At 38.6% G+C, this 18,772-nt stretch overlaps 1 protein-coding gene across 1 annotated transcript in view; it reads left to right on the forward strand.

The window, feature by feature from the left end:
* USP13 (ubiquitin specific peptidase 13 (isopeptidase T-3)) overlaps nt 1-17,534 on the forward strand; it is a 73,555-nt gene extending 56,021 nt beyond the window's left edge. The window contains exons 11-21 of the mRNA XM_018554890.1: nt 914-1,039; nt 1,402-1,555; nt 2,492-2,666; nt 7,504-7,592; nt 7,713-7,835; nt 8,475-8,501; nt 11,086-11,229; nt 11,485-11,648; nt 12,806-12,962; nt 16,464-16,548; nt 17,411-17,534. Coding sequence (XP_018410392.1) covers nt 914-1,039; nt 1,402-1,555; nt 2,492-2,666; nt 7,504-7,592; nt 7,713-7,835; nt 8,475-8,501; nt 11,086-11,229; nt 11,485-11,648; nt 12,806-12,962; nt 16,464-16,548; nt 17,411-17,504 — 1,338 coding nt within the window. The 3' untranslated portion in view covers nt 17,505-17,534. The remainder of the gene's footprint in view (nt 1-913; nt 1,040-1,401; nt 1,556-2,491; nt 2,667-7,503; nt 7,593-7,712; nt 7,836-8,474; nt 8,502-11,085; nt 11,230-11,484; nt 11,649-12,805; nt 12,963-16,463; nt 16,549-17,410) is intronic.
* The last annotated feature ends 1,238 nt before the right edge of the window (nt 17,535-18,772 follow it).

Genomic DNA, 18,772 nt, shown 5'->3' on the forward strand with positions numbered 1-18,772 from the left:
TGGCTGGGACCTGATATATATATATATATATATATACCGTTGTTGCTTCTGATCTGTAATCCTTTTTTATCTCTGTTCAGCTTTTCTGTGCCACTGCTCTTATGTTGTATGCATGGCACAAAAGAGTTATTACAGATGTACTAGTATAAATTAAATTTACATATCAGAACTGTAAATTAAAATGTAGCACTATTTCAGGATCCGTGTATATAATGCTGCTTGGGTTATATATATAAAGAAAAAATAAACGCAAAATGTTTTGTCGGTCCTTTGGGAGAGTAATCCAATAAATCAAAACTATATAGCATGTTGACACATGGAGATCATCTACAAACTATGAAACATAATTATTAAAGGTAAAAAAGCCCCACATTGCAGCAGTAATCAAATTCATGTCCCTCTCAGCATTGGTTTTAAGGACAGTAGTGGGAAGTGCGTGCATGTCCTGATTATCAGATAGGAGTAGTTTGATACCAACAATAGTAGGTTTCCAAAACTGCAGTTTGAACCTGCAACTATGTTGACAATAGCAACTCAGTTTTCCTTTGGGAAGGGAGATACCTATTCTTCTAGTAGGCTTCAGCTGGAACTAAAAAAACATTGTGGACTGGAAATAAAAAAAATAGACCCAACATGTTTTTCTAAATTCCAATGGTTTTATCAAGGCAAATATAACCATGACGTGATGTGATGCATGTTATCTACAAATGTATCATTTTACATATTAGACCTTTAAAATCATCTCAAATGTGTAGTATTTTAAATGTGTATTATTTTTAGGTTATCTAAATATTTATTGTATACACTCAGTATTTCAACCTGTATTTACCAAATATACTGTATGTGTTTATATTCTGTGTGGTAGTTTTATGATGCTTCATTTTTTCCCCCCGTTTGTGTCTTATGTTTTAAGCCTCATCTAAAGGGAATTACAACTCGGATGTTCAAAGCACTAATAAGTAAAGGCCATTTAGAATTCTCTTCAAATAGACAACAAGATGCACAAGAATTTTTCCTGCACCTTATTAATCTTGTAGAGGTAAATATAGTGTTTTCGTTGAATTTATCTGTTCTGCATTTCTTTTCTCAATGTGTAAAAATATATGTTTTTGAAATGTACATTCACTTTTAAGAGGGTGTAAAAAAAAAAAAAAAAAAAAAAAAAAAAGTACAATAAATGTGTTGCACTTGAAAGGCAGACTATTTATCCATACTGCATAGTTCTCAGTCTTCTGATCTCTATATTCTGGGCTGGGTATAAAATGTTTCTTTCTTTACCTGTAGATTAATCTAGTGTTCCTCAATTCCTTTCCTTGGATACCCCCATTATGCTAGTGAGTCGCCCATTTGGTTCATGTTTGTATGATGTGTGTTTAGATGACATGCTTGTTTGCTTTATAGAGAAATAGCTCAGGCTCAGAAACTCCCAGTGATGTCTTCAGGTTTTTGGTGGAGGAACGGACACAATGTTGTCAGTCACGGAAAGTACGCTATACAGAGAGAGTGGATTATATCATGCAGTTACCTGTGGCAATGGAGGCTGCAACAAATAAAGGTAAGGAAACTTTAGAGGGTATATGATATCCCTTAGAAGAAAGGGTATATAATAAACAGGGAACATAGCTCCTTCAGAAAATGTACAATGTCCAGGAGGAAACTTTTCATTTCAGCAAAAAAAAATGATTTTGCAACTTGAGATAGATATATACATACATGCATAGATACATACATACATACACATAAACACACAGACACATACACACACACACACATATGTGTGTGTGTGTGTGTATGTATATATATATATATATATAGTTTCTTCTGTAAAATGTATCATAGAATCATGTCAGGGCAATACTAAGGATGCACAGATACCAATATTTTTATTTTTTTTCCGCTACTCACCGATACCCAATAGTGATATCGGAAGTCCTATTAAGGAAGCCGGGCGGCGTTTAATGACTTGCTTCCTGGCTTCCTGATTAGCCGCGAAGCCAGCTCCATGCTCCCTCATCACCAGATGACGAGGAAGCATGGAGCCGGCTTTCTGGCCAATCAGGAAGCTGGGGGGCAGGTAATGATTCGCCGCCTGGCTTCCTGATCAGCCAACTTCCTGACAAATCAGGAAGCCGGGAGGTGAGTCATTACACGCTGTCCAGCTTCCAGATTGGCCGGAAAGCCGGCTTCATGCTCCCTCGTCACCAAGTGACGAAGGAGCATGGAGTCAGCTTCCTGGCCAATCAGGAAGCCAGCTTCATGCTCCCTAGTGACATGGGAGCATGGAGCCGGACGCTGGGCTGCGTGTAATGACTCGCCACCTGACTTCCTGATACCCGAATTTCCGTATCAAGAGCATTTAATACTTGGTATCTGCATTGATACTAGTATCGGTATCAGTGCATCCCTAGGCAATACTAAACAGAAAACATGGACATAGACATACTTGTATCATATTTTTGTTCATTCATAAATAGCAATATTTTTTCTTCAGATGAGCTGATTGCCTATGATTTAAAAAGAAGAGAAGCAGAAAGTGCAAAAAGGCCGCTGCCTGAACTTGTGCGCGCCAAGATACCCTTCAGTGCCTGTCTTCAAGCCTTCTCAGAACCTGAGAATGTGGATGACTTCTGGAGCAGTGCTCTGCAAGCCAAGTCTGCAGGTGTTAAGTGAGTCCTCACAACCACATAAGCCACAAATGCATTCCATTTTCCTTTTAACCGCTTGCCGTCCGCCTGTTGTAAATACACGGATGGCAGACTCTTCCCGACGGGTGGACGTACCTGTACGTGATTTATTTTTTTCTGCTCAAGTGTGCCCAAGCAGAATCCCGCAAAATTATTTTGACAGCCGGTACCGGCTGTGATATACAAATGTTCGGGCCGCTCCATAGCGGCCCGTTCGCTTGTACGATGTCAAACAATGTGCAGCTGCCCTCTGCGCTCCCCACGCCTCCACCGCCCCCCCACACCACTGCCGCTTATCCCGTGCTCCGCTGTCCTCCCTGCCGGCCTGGGACCAGCACAGCAGCTTCTTGCACTAGGAATGGAGGAGAGATCAGCATTCCCCCACTGCTGATTTCTCCTCCAATGCTTGAAGGCGGAAGTGATGTGTATTACATCATTTTGCCTTTAGCTGTAATTTCTCTGGCTGCTATAGCCAGAGAAGAAGCTGGTGAAGCAGATCTCTGCTTCATCAGCTTCTTTGGGGGTCCCTAGATGACCCCTAATCTCTCCATAAAGAGGACCGGTCATTGTATATTTGTTATTACATACGGGGCTTGTTAGCCTCCTATGTGATAGCAATAAATTTGAGTGTAAAAAAAAAAAAATTAAAGTCACTTATTAAAACAAAAGTAAAAAAACACAAAAAAAATGTAGGTCCCACCTCCCGCGCATTCATGCACATATAAACGTAAATACGTGTCGTGTGCTCCTACGTGTGAAAACAAAGATTACGGAACACATGTTACATATCACCACCAATGTCGAAGTGAGAGCAATAATTCTAGGGCTATTGATGACTGATAAAATTGATGAGTAGTAAAAGCTTTTAAAGCGCCGCTAATGGCCAATTTTAGGTATGGTTTTATGCGATTTTGCAGGTGCGCACAATAATAAATCTTGACATGTTTCTATTTACCAGACGTGACCCCGTCTTTTATATTTTACCCAAAATTTGCTAAGGAGCATAACATTTGGGTAAATATAAGTGTTTCATAGCATAACGTAGGGAAAATAGTTTTTTCTTTCAAAAATTTCAGTGCTTTTTCACTATAATAGTAAAAAATAAAAACCGCAGTGGTGATTACATACCACCAAAAGAAAGCCTTAACTGTCCTCAAAAAATGGTATAAAATTAATTTCAGTGCAGCGTTGCATGACGGAATAAATATCAGTAAAAGTACCACAGTGCTAAATACTGAAAAATGGCCTGGACAAGAAGGGGGGTTAACACCCTGGCCAGCAAGTGGTTGAAGTGGTTCTAAACCTTAACTTTCTTTTTTTTTTTCTAGTTTTGGATAGAGTAGGGAAGGATGAAACACCTGCCAGGTTTTTATTGCAGTTTTCTGTGCCCGTTAGAGATATTTAAACTCTTTATTTTTGATCACTGTTACCAGGAGTGAAAGTGAGGGTAAATCAAAAATGTTAGTTGTTACCAGAACAGGATTGGATAGAAAGCATTCCACTGGGCTGGTGACAACTGTCTGAAAGGGGATTTCCATCACTTTGGAGTGTTTACTTCCTGTTGGGTATTTGGGACGAGTGGTGAAGGGATGAATCCCCAATAGCACATAGATCGCAACAAAAAAAACTGTTTTTAACCATTCCCTGCTCTAACCACAGTAAACAAAACAAAAAATGCTTTTTTAAAAAAATTGTACCTTATATAGCTTGTATCTTTTAAGGCACAATTCACAAAGATGCATAAAACATTTAGGGGTGTATTTATTAACAATTGCCAGGGCCATTCACCTTGCAAAACCCCATGAACATTTGTTCAGCTGAGGAACATAGCAATTTTTTTTGTTTATGCTCATCAGCCATCTAGTGGCCATAATGTGGTATTACATGAAGGCATTCAGATTTACATTGAATGTAATTGAAATGTACGAAGGAAGTTAGTTTTGTGCATCCATTAACACAGAACAAACATTCACAGATATTTGCAGAATAAATGGCTCAGCGAATTGTTTATAAATAGACCCTTTATGTACCCTGAACATTACTAGTGTTTAATATATTTTATACAGATATGGTGATAAAAATCAATGCAGCAGCCAATTCGCAAACATTACCACACCTGCTATAGCTCATATAAATAGGCCCCTTAATGTCATTAAACGATGAACGAGACATGATAAATCCTCATTTCTTGCAGGAGCTATAGCACACCTAAATGATATTTATGCCTGTGAACTATGGGTTCTAGGAGATAATTATCATGTATCATTTAGAACATTACACCTTCTAATCTGTCCCATGCCTCTGTTCCAAAAAATGAAAAGGGGAAAAAGCTAAGTTAACAGCTTTAATATTGTTACCAATGTGTACCAAACCTAAAGCTGCCCACACACCTTACAATTATCTGCAGATTTTCTGTGGTCAGATGGAAAAGGTGCAACAGATTCCTCCATCTACACTTAACTGTGTGGATGGAGTCATCTCCACCTGGGCCAATCTGTTGCACTTTTTCCATCTGACCACAGAAAATCTGCATATAAATTGTAAGGTGTGTGGGCACCTTTAAGTCATTCCGTTAAATCCCTCCAAAATTGACACTTCCTTATACATATGTTTACCCTAAATAGATGTAAAATAAATAAACCCATTTATCCCTAGTAATTCTTTCACCAATCTCCAAATTTGGTTCACCAACTGAAAAAATTGGGCAGGATCCAGGTAATACAAAGTCCCCACCTCTAGCAGATAAACCTCTTCCATAAATATAGATTCATTGATACAAAAGGTGGAATCGCTAACCCCAGCCAGCAAAATGCTTCACCTATGCATCTAAATAATATATCCATGGATTGGGGGTAGCAATATCTACCACAAAATGTAGATGCTGTAATGTTTCTATTTGTGATTTAGATTTCCAATAAAAGATCTTTAAAGATACTATTTGTTCTAAAAGTAGTCTTTGCAATCCGCACTAATGAATTATAAAGTACATATAGTAATTGGGGCATCCAAATCATCTTTATAAGATTAGATCTGCCAGTGAAGAACAATGAAGTGTACACCATGTCTTACAATGTACGCTTAATATGGCAATAAGTGGATCAACATTTAATGAGGTGTATATCTCAGGGTTAGCAGAGATTAACACATTGAGGGGACAAACAAATATTCATTCTTATTCAAGTATGCTGGTATAGAATTTTAACCACCTTGATAAATTTGGGGCCAAAATATTTGTTTTCCTTAACAGCCTATAAATAGGCCCATCTGATTCTATTAAAGCCTTTAGTTGCATCTAAGCATAATCTTTCTCTAGCTTCAATATTATCCAGAAGCATTTGTATGTTTACAAAACAAGTAATTTAATAATAAGAGCCTTAGATTTATTAGGCATGGATCCTGCGTGGTCAGGATTGATAGTGTTGTGCATTACCACAACCAGGCAATTTGCTAAGATTTTAGCTATTAATTTATCAACTACTGTAAGCAAAGATATTGGGGCGGTACAAATCAAGATAAATCACATCTTTAAATTTGACTCATACATACAGTGCAGGATGGTAGTGAGTTAAACTGAAACAATCCATTAATAGTACCTAATATTTATGGCTAGAGAAGTATTATACACCTCTGCCGGAAGATCATCATCCCCCCCAGGGGCCTCATTATTTTGGGGGGTGTATCCATCACTATTTCTAGCTCAAGTGAAAGAAGTAATCTGTTCCTCCTAATTCAAGAGCTTGTGTTGTTATCCGTTCTAAATCATTATCTAGTTGTTGGTCTGAATATGCCCATTTGGAAAGTATAGAAGTACTTTAAAATCAGTGAAATGCATCTACTTTATTGCATCTTCTTTTGCCCCCAGTATCAGAAGGTGGCTGCTGAGCCCATGTTATAGTGGCTATTCGATTTCCAACTTTATCTCCCTCTTCAAAATAACGCTGCTTTAAAACAAAAAAAAGAACCAAAACTATGTTCCGCCTTCTTCAGTTCTTCAAATAAATAATAGAGGGGTTAATATTATATGCCTCTTCCACTCTCTTCACTTGTACCAATAGATTCCTCTCCCATTTCTTTGTATTTGCTTGTAACAGCCAACATTTGTTTCACAAGTAGCCCTCTAAGATGTGATTTCAAAATGTTCCAGACTACCAACATAGAAGCCAAAGAGTTATTGCGCCTCAAAAGTCATTAAAGGAGAACTCCACTTTTGAATAAGTAGAAAAATAGCTTATACAGTTGTTACACAAGCCATATTATAATGTAATGCTATTAAAATTACCTTTCCATTGTAATCTGCAGCTGCTGTTATTTTAGTAAAATATTTCAATGCATTATGGCAACCTGGATGCTTTATGTACACTACAGTTGTATGGAAACTCTCCAGAAAGGCTTCATGCCAATGCTTTGGGGAGCTACTCCCGAAGGGTTAACTACTTATAAAAGGATGCATGCCCTGCAGCTTTCCTTATCAGAACATTGAGATTTCACCAGGTGAATCTAATGAACCAGTCCTTCCCATTCAGGACCAAAGATGTGTGTGGGCTTGATGTGAACCGAGTTTGAGCAAGCCTGTGCAAAACTGTCAGTGATGCACACCAATCCATTGTGGCCAGGCACTCCTCGCCCCTTTGTTATGTGTAGCTATAATGATAACAATAAGGATAATAAATAGCAACTGCTGAAAATCCAATCTTTTTCCTCTTAAACTGAGATGAAAATTTCTGATTGGCAAATGTAGGTATGCTATTACAGATTTGCAGCTATGACTTCAGATGATTTTCTTGATTTAGTTTAATATTGTGCAATGTTTATTCTCTAGGACTTCTCGTTTTGCTTCATTCCCTGAATACTTGGTAATTCAAATTAAGAAGTTTACATTTGGTCTTGACTGGGTGCCCAAGAAACTTGGTAGGTGGCAAGTTTTTGTAGTAGGTGCATTACTATGTCTTTTAGTTGTGTAAACAGTATGGCATATGAAGTAATTTGGTGAGCAGACATGATCTACAATTTTTAGTTTTTTTATTTCAGATGTCACAGTAAATATGCCAGATATCCTAGATGTAAACCATTTCCGAGCAAAAGGCCTGCAGCCAGAAGAAGAGGAGCTTCCAAACATTGCTCCCCCTATTGTTATCCCAGATGATCCAAAAGGTAGATTAACATATTTCAGGTTTTCTTTGCTGTTAGCAGTGGCCAAAGAATCTATTTAACATCCAACCCTATGTTTATAAGTAAGCCTAAAAGATGAAAAGGACACATGAGCAGGCATTTTGGGAGCATTTTAGGAAGATGTATTAGTTACTTCAATTGTGTTTATTTGATCAAACAATAATTTTCTCATACATTTTTTATTTCACATACTTTAATATCATATAGATGTGGATAGATATCATAAAGATATGGATTATGAATTGTCAGTCTCTCTCATTATTAACCTTTTCTTGCTCTTCCTAATTGAAACCTTGTAGAACCTTGCTTCTATTTATATTTTTCTCAAAATGTACATATAGACCAAGCTGTCCAGCAAAGGTGGAGAGGATGGGACAAGCTGCAACACTGCTAGGGTGCTGTTAATGATCACTTGTTTTTTTTGTTAACATAGTTTGTGCAACTATTTACGCACCTTTGTTACAGTGTTACAATTTATCATAATCCTGGTCACTTTTTGTGGTAAACTTGATGTGTATGTAGAAATAGATTTCAATAATATAATAATGAGCAGTTTATAAAGTCATAAATAGTTCTTCCTGGCCTTCAAAAAAAATATTCCTTTTTTTAATGTATTTTCAGATCGTTTTAGGAACCAATACTTGGAACGTATGTATTCCTGCCTTTTGACTTTTTTGTTTGCATTTATTTGCAATATACCATGTAATTTATAAGTATGATGAACACGCACTATAAATATAAATTCATAGGCATTATAAAAATGTTTTCTATTTATCTCAACAAGCCACAATTCTCTTGAGTTGCTTCACGCCAGTTATATTTTTAGAGAATATTTACATTAGATTCCACTCCTTTGGCTCTGCCACTGCTTTGTATGTTTAGTTTTATAGCAGTAGTAATTTTTTCTTTAACAGTTTTTCCTTGGTTTTGTTTTATCATCAAGGCATAACACAGGGGTTATAGGAGGTCACCGGTTGCCATTGAGAGCCATTTGGCAGCCAGGTTGCATCTGTAGAACTGGTACTTGGTTAAGCAGCAGCCACCAACTTTACACATTATGTGGGTGCGACTGCTGAAGCGACCATTTACAGCCTTTAAAAAAAATTAGATTTACTGAGCAGTCCTGCTAATAGCATTTCGGCTCTGATGCTGTTTGATGCACATGGGGAGCAAAGGCTAATAGAAGAGCTATTGTAGCTCAAATTGCTGAAACCGTTGATGCTGGTTTCGATAGCCAAAAGTGCCTACAATGGACACGTGTGCATCATCACAACTTGACCACGGAGCAATGGAAGATGGTGGCCTGGTCTGGTGAATCACATTTTTTTTATATCATGTGGATGGCTGTGTGTGTGTGTGTCACTTACCTGGAGAAGAGATGGCACCAATATGCACTATGGCAAGAACGCAAGGCTGTGGAGGCAGTGTGATACTTTGGGCAATGTTCTGCTGGGAAACCTTGGAACCTGCCATTCATGTGGATGTTACTCTGACATGTAGCACCTACCTAAACATTGTTGCTGACCAAGTACACCCCTTCAAGGAAACAGAAATTTCCTGATGGCAGTGCCCTCTTTCAGCAGGATAATGTGCCCTGTACACTGCAAAAATGGTTCAAGAATGGTTTGAGGAAGACAACAATGATTTTGATGTGTTGAATTGTCCTCTAAATTCTCCACATCTCGCCCTAACCGAGCATCTGTGGTATGTACTTGAAAAACAAGTCTGATCCATGGAGGCCCCACCTCAGAACTTACAACTTCAAGGATCTGCTACTGACGGCTTGGTGCCAGATATCACAATTTAACTTCAGAGGTCTAGTGGAGTCCATGCCTCGATGGATCAGGACTGTCTTGGCAGCAAAGAGGGGACCTACTCAGTCTTAGGTGGGCGGTCATAATATTATGGCTGATCAGTGTATACTTGTATAGCTCAGTGGGGTCAGGGATCACCAGCGCAATGCTATTCATATGTGCACTATATGGCAGAATTACCTATGTGTTTGTCCCCTCCAGGACTAACAGCTCCTTAAAACCTTGTTGCCACTCCATTTCATCTGCATTTTAACATTTTCTCTCTTAGGCTATTGGACAGCCATACACCACAGCCAGTGTACACCCAAAAAAAGTGCTCGGAGAAAGGGAAAAGGGCTTTCTGGCAAAGGGACATGCAAAGTCTCTATAGCCAAAAAAACTTTTCCCTGGGTTTAGTTTCCTTTAATGTTCTATCCTGGAAGATACAGCTGTAATGAGATGCAGTATGGATTTAAATTCCTTATTTAACATATTCATAATCTGAAAGTGAAAGCACTGGCAATTTTACCCTTGCCCCATATGAATGAATATATTTTGACAAAAAATCCTTTTACATCTGCCATGAAAATGCTATATTAATAAAGGCATTTGCACCACTATGTGGTTTTCACACTATTGAAAAATGCAGTAAAAGTGTAGCAAAGAAAAAACCTTTGTTGTAATAAAACACTAAATGGAGTGTTGTATGACATTTTGTGCATGTCCTTGTGTTGTAGTTGGCTGTCCCTAGTGAAAGTGAACATAATAATATCAAACATACTGGCCACAGTGTGCTCTTTCACTAGTTCCATCAAGTTATTGAGTCAAATTTAGACCTCATTCACTTGGAAAAAATGGCCCAGCTACAGCAACAATCCAGCTGATTCCTGCAGTTGGATTCACAGGTGGTTTCGGGTGCTGAGCCTGTACAAAGCAATGACAGGATGACAGCGGCTGCAGGTTGTATGCTGGGGCGATCATCTGTCCTTAACTGCAGGTTATTGCTCCATGTGTGATTACATCCGAACACCGACAGACAGCTGATGCCGCTGTCAGCCTGTCATTGCTGTGTACAGGCTCACGGCCACAACTTATTGCATCCACCTATAAATCAAGCCACAGAAATCTGCTGGATTCTTGCTGCAGCTGGTAATTTTTTTCCATGTGACTAGGCCTAAAGAATGTCATAGGGGGACTAGGTACAGTTGCTCCTATAAGACTTGTGCATGCATCAAGGAACAATATAGTTAATATTTTTTCTTTACATTGTTGATTTTACAGCCCTTCTCCGCACTAGTGACTTTATATGCTGTAGTTGGCTTTAATCACCATTTATCATCTGTTTGCAAATACGGTACTCCTTTTGCTTGAATCTAAATTTAAGGCAAATCAATCTAGTAACAGAAACGCTAAATGGCCTTTCTGATACCTCCATGCAGCTCCTGACATAGATGAGTCTTCAGTTATGCAGCTAGCAGAGATGGGCTTCCCTCTGGAGGCATGTCGGAAGGCTGTGTATTACACTGGAAGCATGGGGGCAGAATTGGCGTTCAACTGGATAATCGCACACATGGAAGACCCCGGTCAGTATAAACGGAGCATTGTGAGAGCTGCACTTTTAATTACTGATCAGTGTGAACATATTGTCTTTGACTTTTTAATTCTCTGGTTCAGGCTTAGATTGACTAAGTTGCAAAGCTGAGTTTTCAGTGCTTCTAATAAAGCATATAAAGGTTTTTTGATCTCTGTTGTCATAAACATTAATAACTGTTATCTATACTTTGATGTTTGTATATTTTTCAGTCATTGCTTAAGTCATTTCACTTTTTTTTTACTAGATTTTGCAGAACCATTAACTATTCCTGGCTGTGCTGCTGCTGCATCTACACTGCCATCATATGAACAGACTGCTCTGGTTGACCAGCCTCCAGAAGAGATTGTTGCCTTAATCTCCTCTATGGGTTTTCAGAGAAATCAGGCAATTCAGGCACTAAGGGCAACGGTTAGTTCATAATAGAATATTTTCTTATTACTGTGGAAAAAAAAGATGATGACCAATATCCTAACACTTTCCGCTATATAACAAAGTCAAATGTGTTTTAATAGCATCAAGTGCAACTAAACCCCCCTATCCATCAAAGATGGTGGCACCTTAGCCTCTGTTTAGATCTGCAGTTCCCATGGTGTTGCATAGGTGACTAGCTATGACATCAGTCATTTGAGGACTTGAAAAGAGAGCGGATATAAGCACACTGGCAACTGTTACCGTTATCACCAGAGGCATACCACGAATGTAGCATTCACTGCACATGTGCTAATAGGCCGAATGTAAATACAAATGCTGCAGAAAACAACGTTGATATGTCTGATAAGGCATTTCTAACTTCTTTTTGTAAATGGTTAATCTGTAAATCCTTCAACCATTGAGTCCCTGGGCATTTTCTCCCTAAATCCCCTTTAAGTCCCAGAGCTTTTTTCTTTTTTTTGTTTCAGGGATGTCTCAGGTCTGCAACACTGGTAGTTCTCATGAAAATGCCAAGTATCAGCACTGGTGTCTGAACATCCTTAGCTTGAATTGAACCTGTACTTTGCACTTGCAGAACAAATGAACAGGTTCATGAATCCCCCCACTACATACACATGCCTTCCATTCACTCCTCTTCCGCTCGTTTGGCCACCAGTGTAAAATATAAAACCCGCTTGTAAGCTTCAATTTGGTCGGTTAAATATCTCACTGGGCTAAGGATTCTTCCACTGCCCCAATGTGACAGCAATTGGGTCTAGTGATTGTCCTCCTATAGTGAATGCCCATTACTGTATCATGGGAGGGAAGTCAGAGAGTCTCATACTCTCCCATACTTGGAAGTACAAGGTATTTCACCTGACAATGCTTGGGCTTAGAGATTGTCCTCTTAGGCAGCCAGTGCTGCATTATGGGAGGAAGGGAAGAGAGTCATATTCTCCTCCATACCTGGACGTACTTGGCATTTTACTTGGCTCTGGCGGGGAAGAAAACAGAAGATGGGTGTAAGCGGTAGCAGCGGCATCTATTAAGTGACATCATTACATTTCCCTGCAGTTTCACTTTAAATCCGCACAATGTGCTTATTTGTTTGGTAGGCTGGCAAACATTGTATAATAATACATCCTTAATTGCAGAACAATAACCTTGAGCGTGCTCTGGATTGGATATTCTCTCATCCCGAAAGTGAAGAAGAGTGTGCAAATACGTCACAATCTGTAGATTCTGAGAATAATCAAAATGGAATTCTCACCAACAATGATGAAGGTCCTCGCATTAAAGATGGAAATGGAAGTAAGTAGAGAAAAAAAAGTACCAGTTAGAACATATGGCAAGAAATGCATTGAAGCAATGGTATTCATATCTTGAACTGATATGAGTTAAAAGTTCTAAACAATTTTTTGCATGTTCCATAAATGACTCCATGCCCCGGTTTTGGGTTGAAAGTTGGCCTAGTAGCAAAAGTAGAATTAAACTCTCAACCTTTTTGTTTTAACAATGACTCTAGATCAAGAAACTATACATTGTCCAGAAAAATATGCCTTTACATTTTTGCCACAACACTTAGTCATCATGTTTACAAACAGCTGACTCCAACTCTTTCAGCTCGGCTTCCCTGAACTTCCTGTCCAGTACAAGATCACAAGAGACAGAGAAGTCTTCAGCAACTGTTCATCTAATAGCATGGAGAAGGGGTGAGCAGGGAGTAGCTTGCCTGTATGTTTGCGGAGGCACACAATGCTTTCTAGGACACACAAGGTGGCTCCATAGGACCCTACAAGGGAAAAGACTCAACCTTAAGCAGGATATCGGGGCCAGTGCTCGGGGTACCAGCTGATTCTTCAAGAAGCTAAAACTTTTAAACATCAATGAGCAGCATCCATTATAAGTGATTTGAAATGGCTTAAAATCGTTTTGACTTTAATATCACTGATTTTTGTATATATTTTTGAATTGTTCTTAAATGAGAAAGAAACAAAATAACTTCTTCTAGAAACAATGATTTGTAACTACATTATCTATTAAGTAGGAAATACTGGTCCTGGCAGTACTTCATTCGAGGACTGTTTACCTTATATTGGTCCACCTCACTATAATCTGAGAGCCTCAGGTGTTCATCATTTTTTATTTAATGATATACAACATTTGGATTTCTCAACAGGTGCTGTCCAATATCATTAGTTTTCACATTACTTATAACGGCTGCTGAAACTGTTCTGGGAATCTGTATTTGGACTTCCTGCTGCTAGCACATACTGCAAGTCAGTGTGATGAAAGCAGTTATGATCCAGGACCAGTTGTGGTACATGTCTTACATAAATCATCACTTTCTTATTAGATTACTTACTAATGTTTACTTAAAATTATACAGGCCATAATTTAGTTTACTCTTCCAGAGTTCTGCATAAATATCGCCATGATCCAATGCCCTCCCTCCTGACAAGTCTTTTTTATGTGATGCAGATATACTAACAAAACACAATTAGCTCTAACAAACATCAAACTACTGGCAGATTGGCTTTAATTAGAGATTTGACCTAACTAGCTTTCTGTGGTTTATCAAAGATATGAATTAATATTGTTGTGGCCTGGTTGGTCAGAGACTGACTTCTAAAACCAGAATAGAGGGTAAAAGGACAGGAATCTGCCCATGGCAGCCAGTCTTTAGCAGCTTTAAAAACCAGACATGTTTTCTTTTCGTTTAGCTGCTTGTAGTTATTGAGTCTTATTTACATCTTGTATTTTATGTAGCAATGACAGTGCCTTACAGTGTACATAGAACCATACAGATTCCATGTCCCCCCACCAATGGAGCTCACACTAGGTTCAATTTGTAAGGAAGACAATTAACCTAGAAGTGTGTTTTTGGCGTGTGGGAGGAATCTGGAGAAAATCCGTGACACAGGACAGGCATCCAAACTCCATGAAAATAACCATGGCAGGATTTGATCTAGAGCTGGCAAAAAACTGGACTCTACCATATATCTCTGCAGCAATACACATATGGAACGGGGGGCATTTTTATATTTGCAAAACAGTGACTGCAATTTTTCCTTTGCCAATGTTTACAGAAGACTCTACGAAATATGAACTAATATATTATATGCTTATTAACGTATAATTGATAATGGGCAAGTAAATCAACTCACCAGCACATAACCAGGGAGCACAAACTCAGTTCCAGTGGGTACTCAGAAACCTATTTGTTCCCCTGTTGGGTCCAATTATCATAACTCTCACAGCATAGAGAAGGTGAAGCCACCTTGTCAGTCACAACCTACAGGCAAAAGACATCCCTGCCTTTCTTGTAACAACCTTGTTAATGGCTAGAGTTAGAGTTAGGGTTCAAGATTTGGGCTTAAATCATGTCTAAATCCTCACCCCCCCCCAAAAAAAACATTATACAGTATATTGTAGTTTACAAACCCTAAATGTGGTGGCTGCATTCATTTTCTTTTTTTAGTTTTATTCCTTTATTTTCACCTGGTCATTTGGCCGGTAACACATTCCTCTCTTAGGGCACTTCCATTCTATGCAGGCACAGTGGAGCCACCCTTAGACAGCAGTATTGTCAACCTGTGAAGAGGGTACTGTTAGATGGACTATCGGATTTTAAATAGACTTGACATAAAGGTTTTACACAAATAAATAATTTAACCATTGTAAGTAGCCCTGACAGTGTTAAATGGTGTGTCTCCACCACATCTAAGAATTGGTAAACTGTAATATATAACATTTTTGCTTTTGAGTTTAGATACACTTTAACTCTTGATATTTGTCAAAGTCAATTTGCACTGGTAACAATGCTGTTAGGCTGCATGTTTTGAGAAAAGGAGAAATGCATTTGAAACAGCTATTTTTACATTCTCGAGAAATGGAAACGTTCACTTTTAATGCCTAGTAAAATACTCCTAAGTATTTGATTACATGTATCATTGCCTAATGTGTTTCTATGTTCTCACTAGGGTTGCCCCGATACCGATACCAGTATCGGTGCCGATACCGAGTATTTGGGCGACAACTCATACTCTTCCAAATGCTCCGATACCTTTTCCAATCTCTGAACTTCCTGTCAGAGAAAGATTTCCTCTGACCGGCAGTGCCCTAGGGGAACATGGAGGCGGCTTCCCGGGCATTCAGGAAGTTGGACGGCGAGTAATGACCCGCCTCCTGATTGGCCGGAAAGCCTGCTCCATGCTGATTGGCTGGCAAGCTGGGTTCCCAGCCAATCAGCATCGAGCCAGCCGAACAACCAACTCCATGCTGATTGTCTGGTTGAGATTCTGATTGCCCGGGAAGCCGGCTCCATGCTGATTGACTAGGAAGCCGGTTTCCCAGCCAATCAGCATCTAACTGATTAAACATGGAGCCGGATTCCCCGGTGTCATTACCCACTGCCCGGCTTCCTGATTTCCCGGGAAGCCGGCTCCATGCCAGCGGAAGCATTGGTATCGGGAGTACCGACAGCAAAATATCGGTACTTGTCGTCGATACTGAAAAAACAGTATCGATGCATCCCTAGTTGTCACAGAACTGAAAGTGAGCATGCCTTTGTTACTTCTACTCAGGAACACTTTTCTAGAATGCAAAATTTTACTTTTTATAGAATTTTGGGGAATTTTATGTATAAGCCAGGATATGTAAAATTGCAAGCACTCATGGAGAGCGCTGAATTGATTACATTATTTTCTTTGTACAGAGGTGTCTGTTAGGTTGCTTACACTAACTCAAATGTATTTCTTTGTATAAAATATATTGCATTTTAAATCTTGTAACCACTATTTGCTTTTTTAGGATATGAACTTATTGCATTCATCAGCCATGTGGGAACATCTACCATGTCTGGGCACTATGTTTGTCACATTAAAAAAGAGGGAAGGTATGTATGATATGTACAGGACCTTTGTTTATGTTTTAATGCTGAGAACTAGTGAGGTCACTTTTGAAAGGGTGTGGGTATATACTGTACATTAATAGCATACAGATCATGTACCATTGTTAAATGTCAAACTAATACAAAGCAATAAAAGCACCAATAACTTTAGTACTGTATAGAGAACCTTATGGACTTATGGAGCCCCCACACCTAGATGCAAACATATAGACTTCAGCTTCAGCACTAGGCTGGACCTCAAACATACCCTGAGCAATGTTGCACAATGCATTGCATATAATTTTATATTGATTGCTGAGGCATGCACATTGCATTATGGAATGCAGGGGAATAGTTTCCAGAGCTTAATGTTAAGCCTCATGCAGAAGTCCTTCTGCTGTGCGTACCTGTGTTTTGGGGACTCCAGATTGCAGAGGAGGCAATGTAAAAGTATGTGCACAGACCTTGTGGTTTGTACACGTAAACAAGTAAATTTGTGAATGTGTAAGAACCTTTAAGTGTACCTCTATCTAGGGTTTTGCAAGAGTAGGGTAGGGTAAGATTCTGTCAAGCTTTTATTGCTAAATACCCATTCGGGAGATTTACCACATTGTCCTGATGACCTTTGTCGCTGAGACAGAAAGTGAGGGGAAATCTAAAATATTAAAGTTGTTCAATCTTCTTAAAAGGGACAACTTTTCTAGGGCCAAGAGTTTAAGAGGGAATTTCCTTCACATTGGGAGACAGCAAAAAAACCTGACCGGAGTTTTAAATGTTCCTTAGTCCATCCAGACTTTAAAACATGTTTTTGGCTAAATATACATTTTAATTCATTTAAAAATAATGATTTTCTGCCTTTGTCTTTCAGATGGGTTATTTACAATGATCATAAGGTTACATCATCTGAGAGACCACCAAAAGACTTGGGCTACCTATATTTCTATCATAGATTACCTTGCTAAGACCTAAGTGAGGACTTAGGCCTATAGAAAGCCATAGACCGTTCATACCAGCTAAAGTAAAGATAAGCAAAAGAATATCTGACTGCCAGAACTCCATATGCAATCTAAAATATTTATAGTTTATTATGTAAAGAGAAAAAAATGATGCTTTATTAAGTGTTAAACTGGAAAATTATACTGCAGGAAAACCTAAGTTGGTTGTGTGCAATGTTAGTGGATGAGTGTTACCTTTTACTTTACTGCAAACATTATGAATGTTTTTTTCTTTCTCTTAGGGGCATTAATATCTAGGAAATTGTAGGTAAAAAAACAAAATCTGTCACCTGGTTCTACAACCCATTGGGGTTGATGTACAAAAGGAGTAGAATGTTGTAGAGTGAAGTTGTGTTCCCTTGAACTATCCAATTACATGCAACGGAAATTCCTATTATCTTCAATCTCCCTGAACATGATTGCATATATGAAGTAAACCAAAGGTTCACCTGTTATGCACAGAAGGTGGCACTGTCATTCTGTACACAATTGCCTCTAAAAAGCCTTTACAGTTTTATCAGTATTACCATATGGGTACCCCCATATCATACATGATGTAAAAATGTTTTTTTTATATTCTCTAGATTGCCATTTATCTAGAGCAAAATGTATCCAGTTTTTATTTTATCCTTTCTATCCTTTACAGAGTCTTCTTTGTAAGTTTTGTACTTTGCCGGCAAGGTTATAATTGTTGTTTAAGATCTCAAACCAGTTCATAATTTAGCAATACAAAAAGTATCAACTAAAATGAAGTTTAATAGGTAAATAATTACTCCTACGGCTACACGTATATTAAATAAGTAAATCTGTAAATGAGGTCAAATTGTAATCAGCAGGATGCTGTGTGCAGCTTCTAAATAGAGACAGTAGTGGGGGAGACCTAGAACCATAATAAGTGGAATACAGAGTGGTGGGCAAATAGAATGCAGGCAAAGAGAAGACTGTTGTCTTTCTGGCCAGAAAAATATTAGGGTCAATTTTTGGTGCTTGTTGTAGATCAGAAAGCTCAAGTAATTTTTGGTAACAGATGCATACTAAGCTATATGCAAATCAAAACGTAAAAGTTCAAAACTCTGTTTGCTGAATATAAACAACCACTGGGTCTCCGGCATATGACATTTTTTAATGAAGAACTATATTGTTTTAGTAATACTATTAACACCTTTTTTTATGGGCTACTTTTTTAATTAAAAAAAAAACAAAAAACAGTGAAGTGTTCTGCAACAAGGATGTGG

This window comes from Nanorana parkeri, unplaced genomic scaffold, assembly GCF_000935625.1.
Source record: "Nanorana parkeri isolate BGI_ZX_2015 unplaced genomic scaffold, ASM93562v1 scaffold177, whole genome shotgun sequence".
NCBI lineage: Eukaryota > Metazoa > Chordata > Amphibia > Anura > Dicroglossidae > Nanorana > Nanorana parkeri.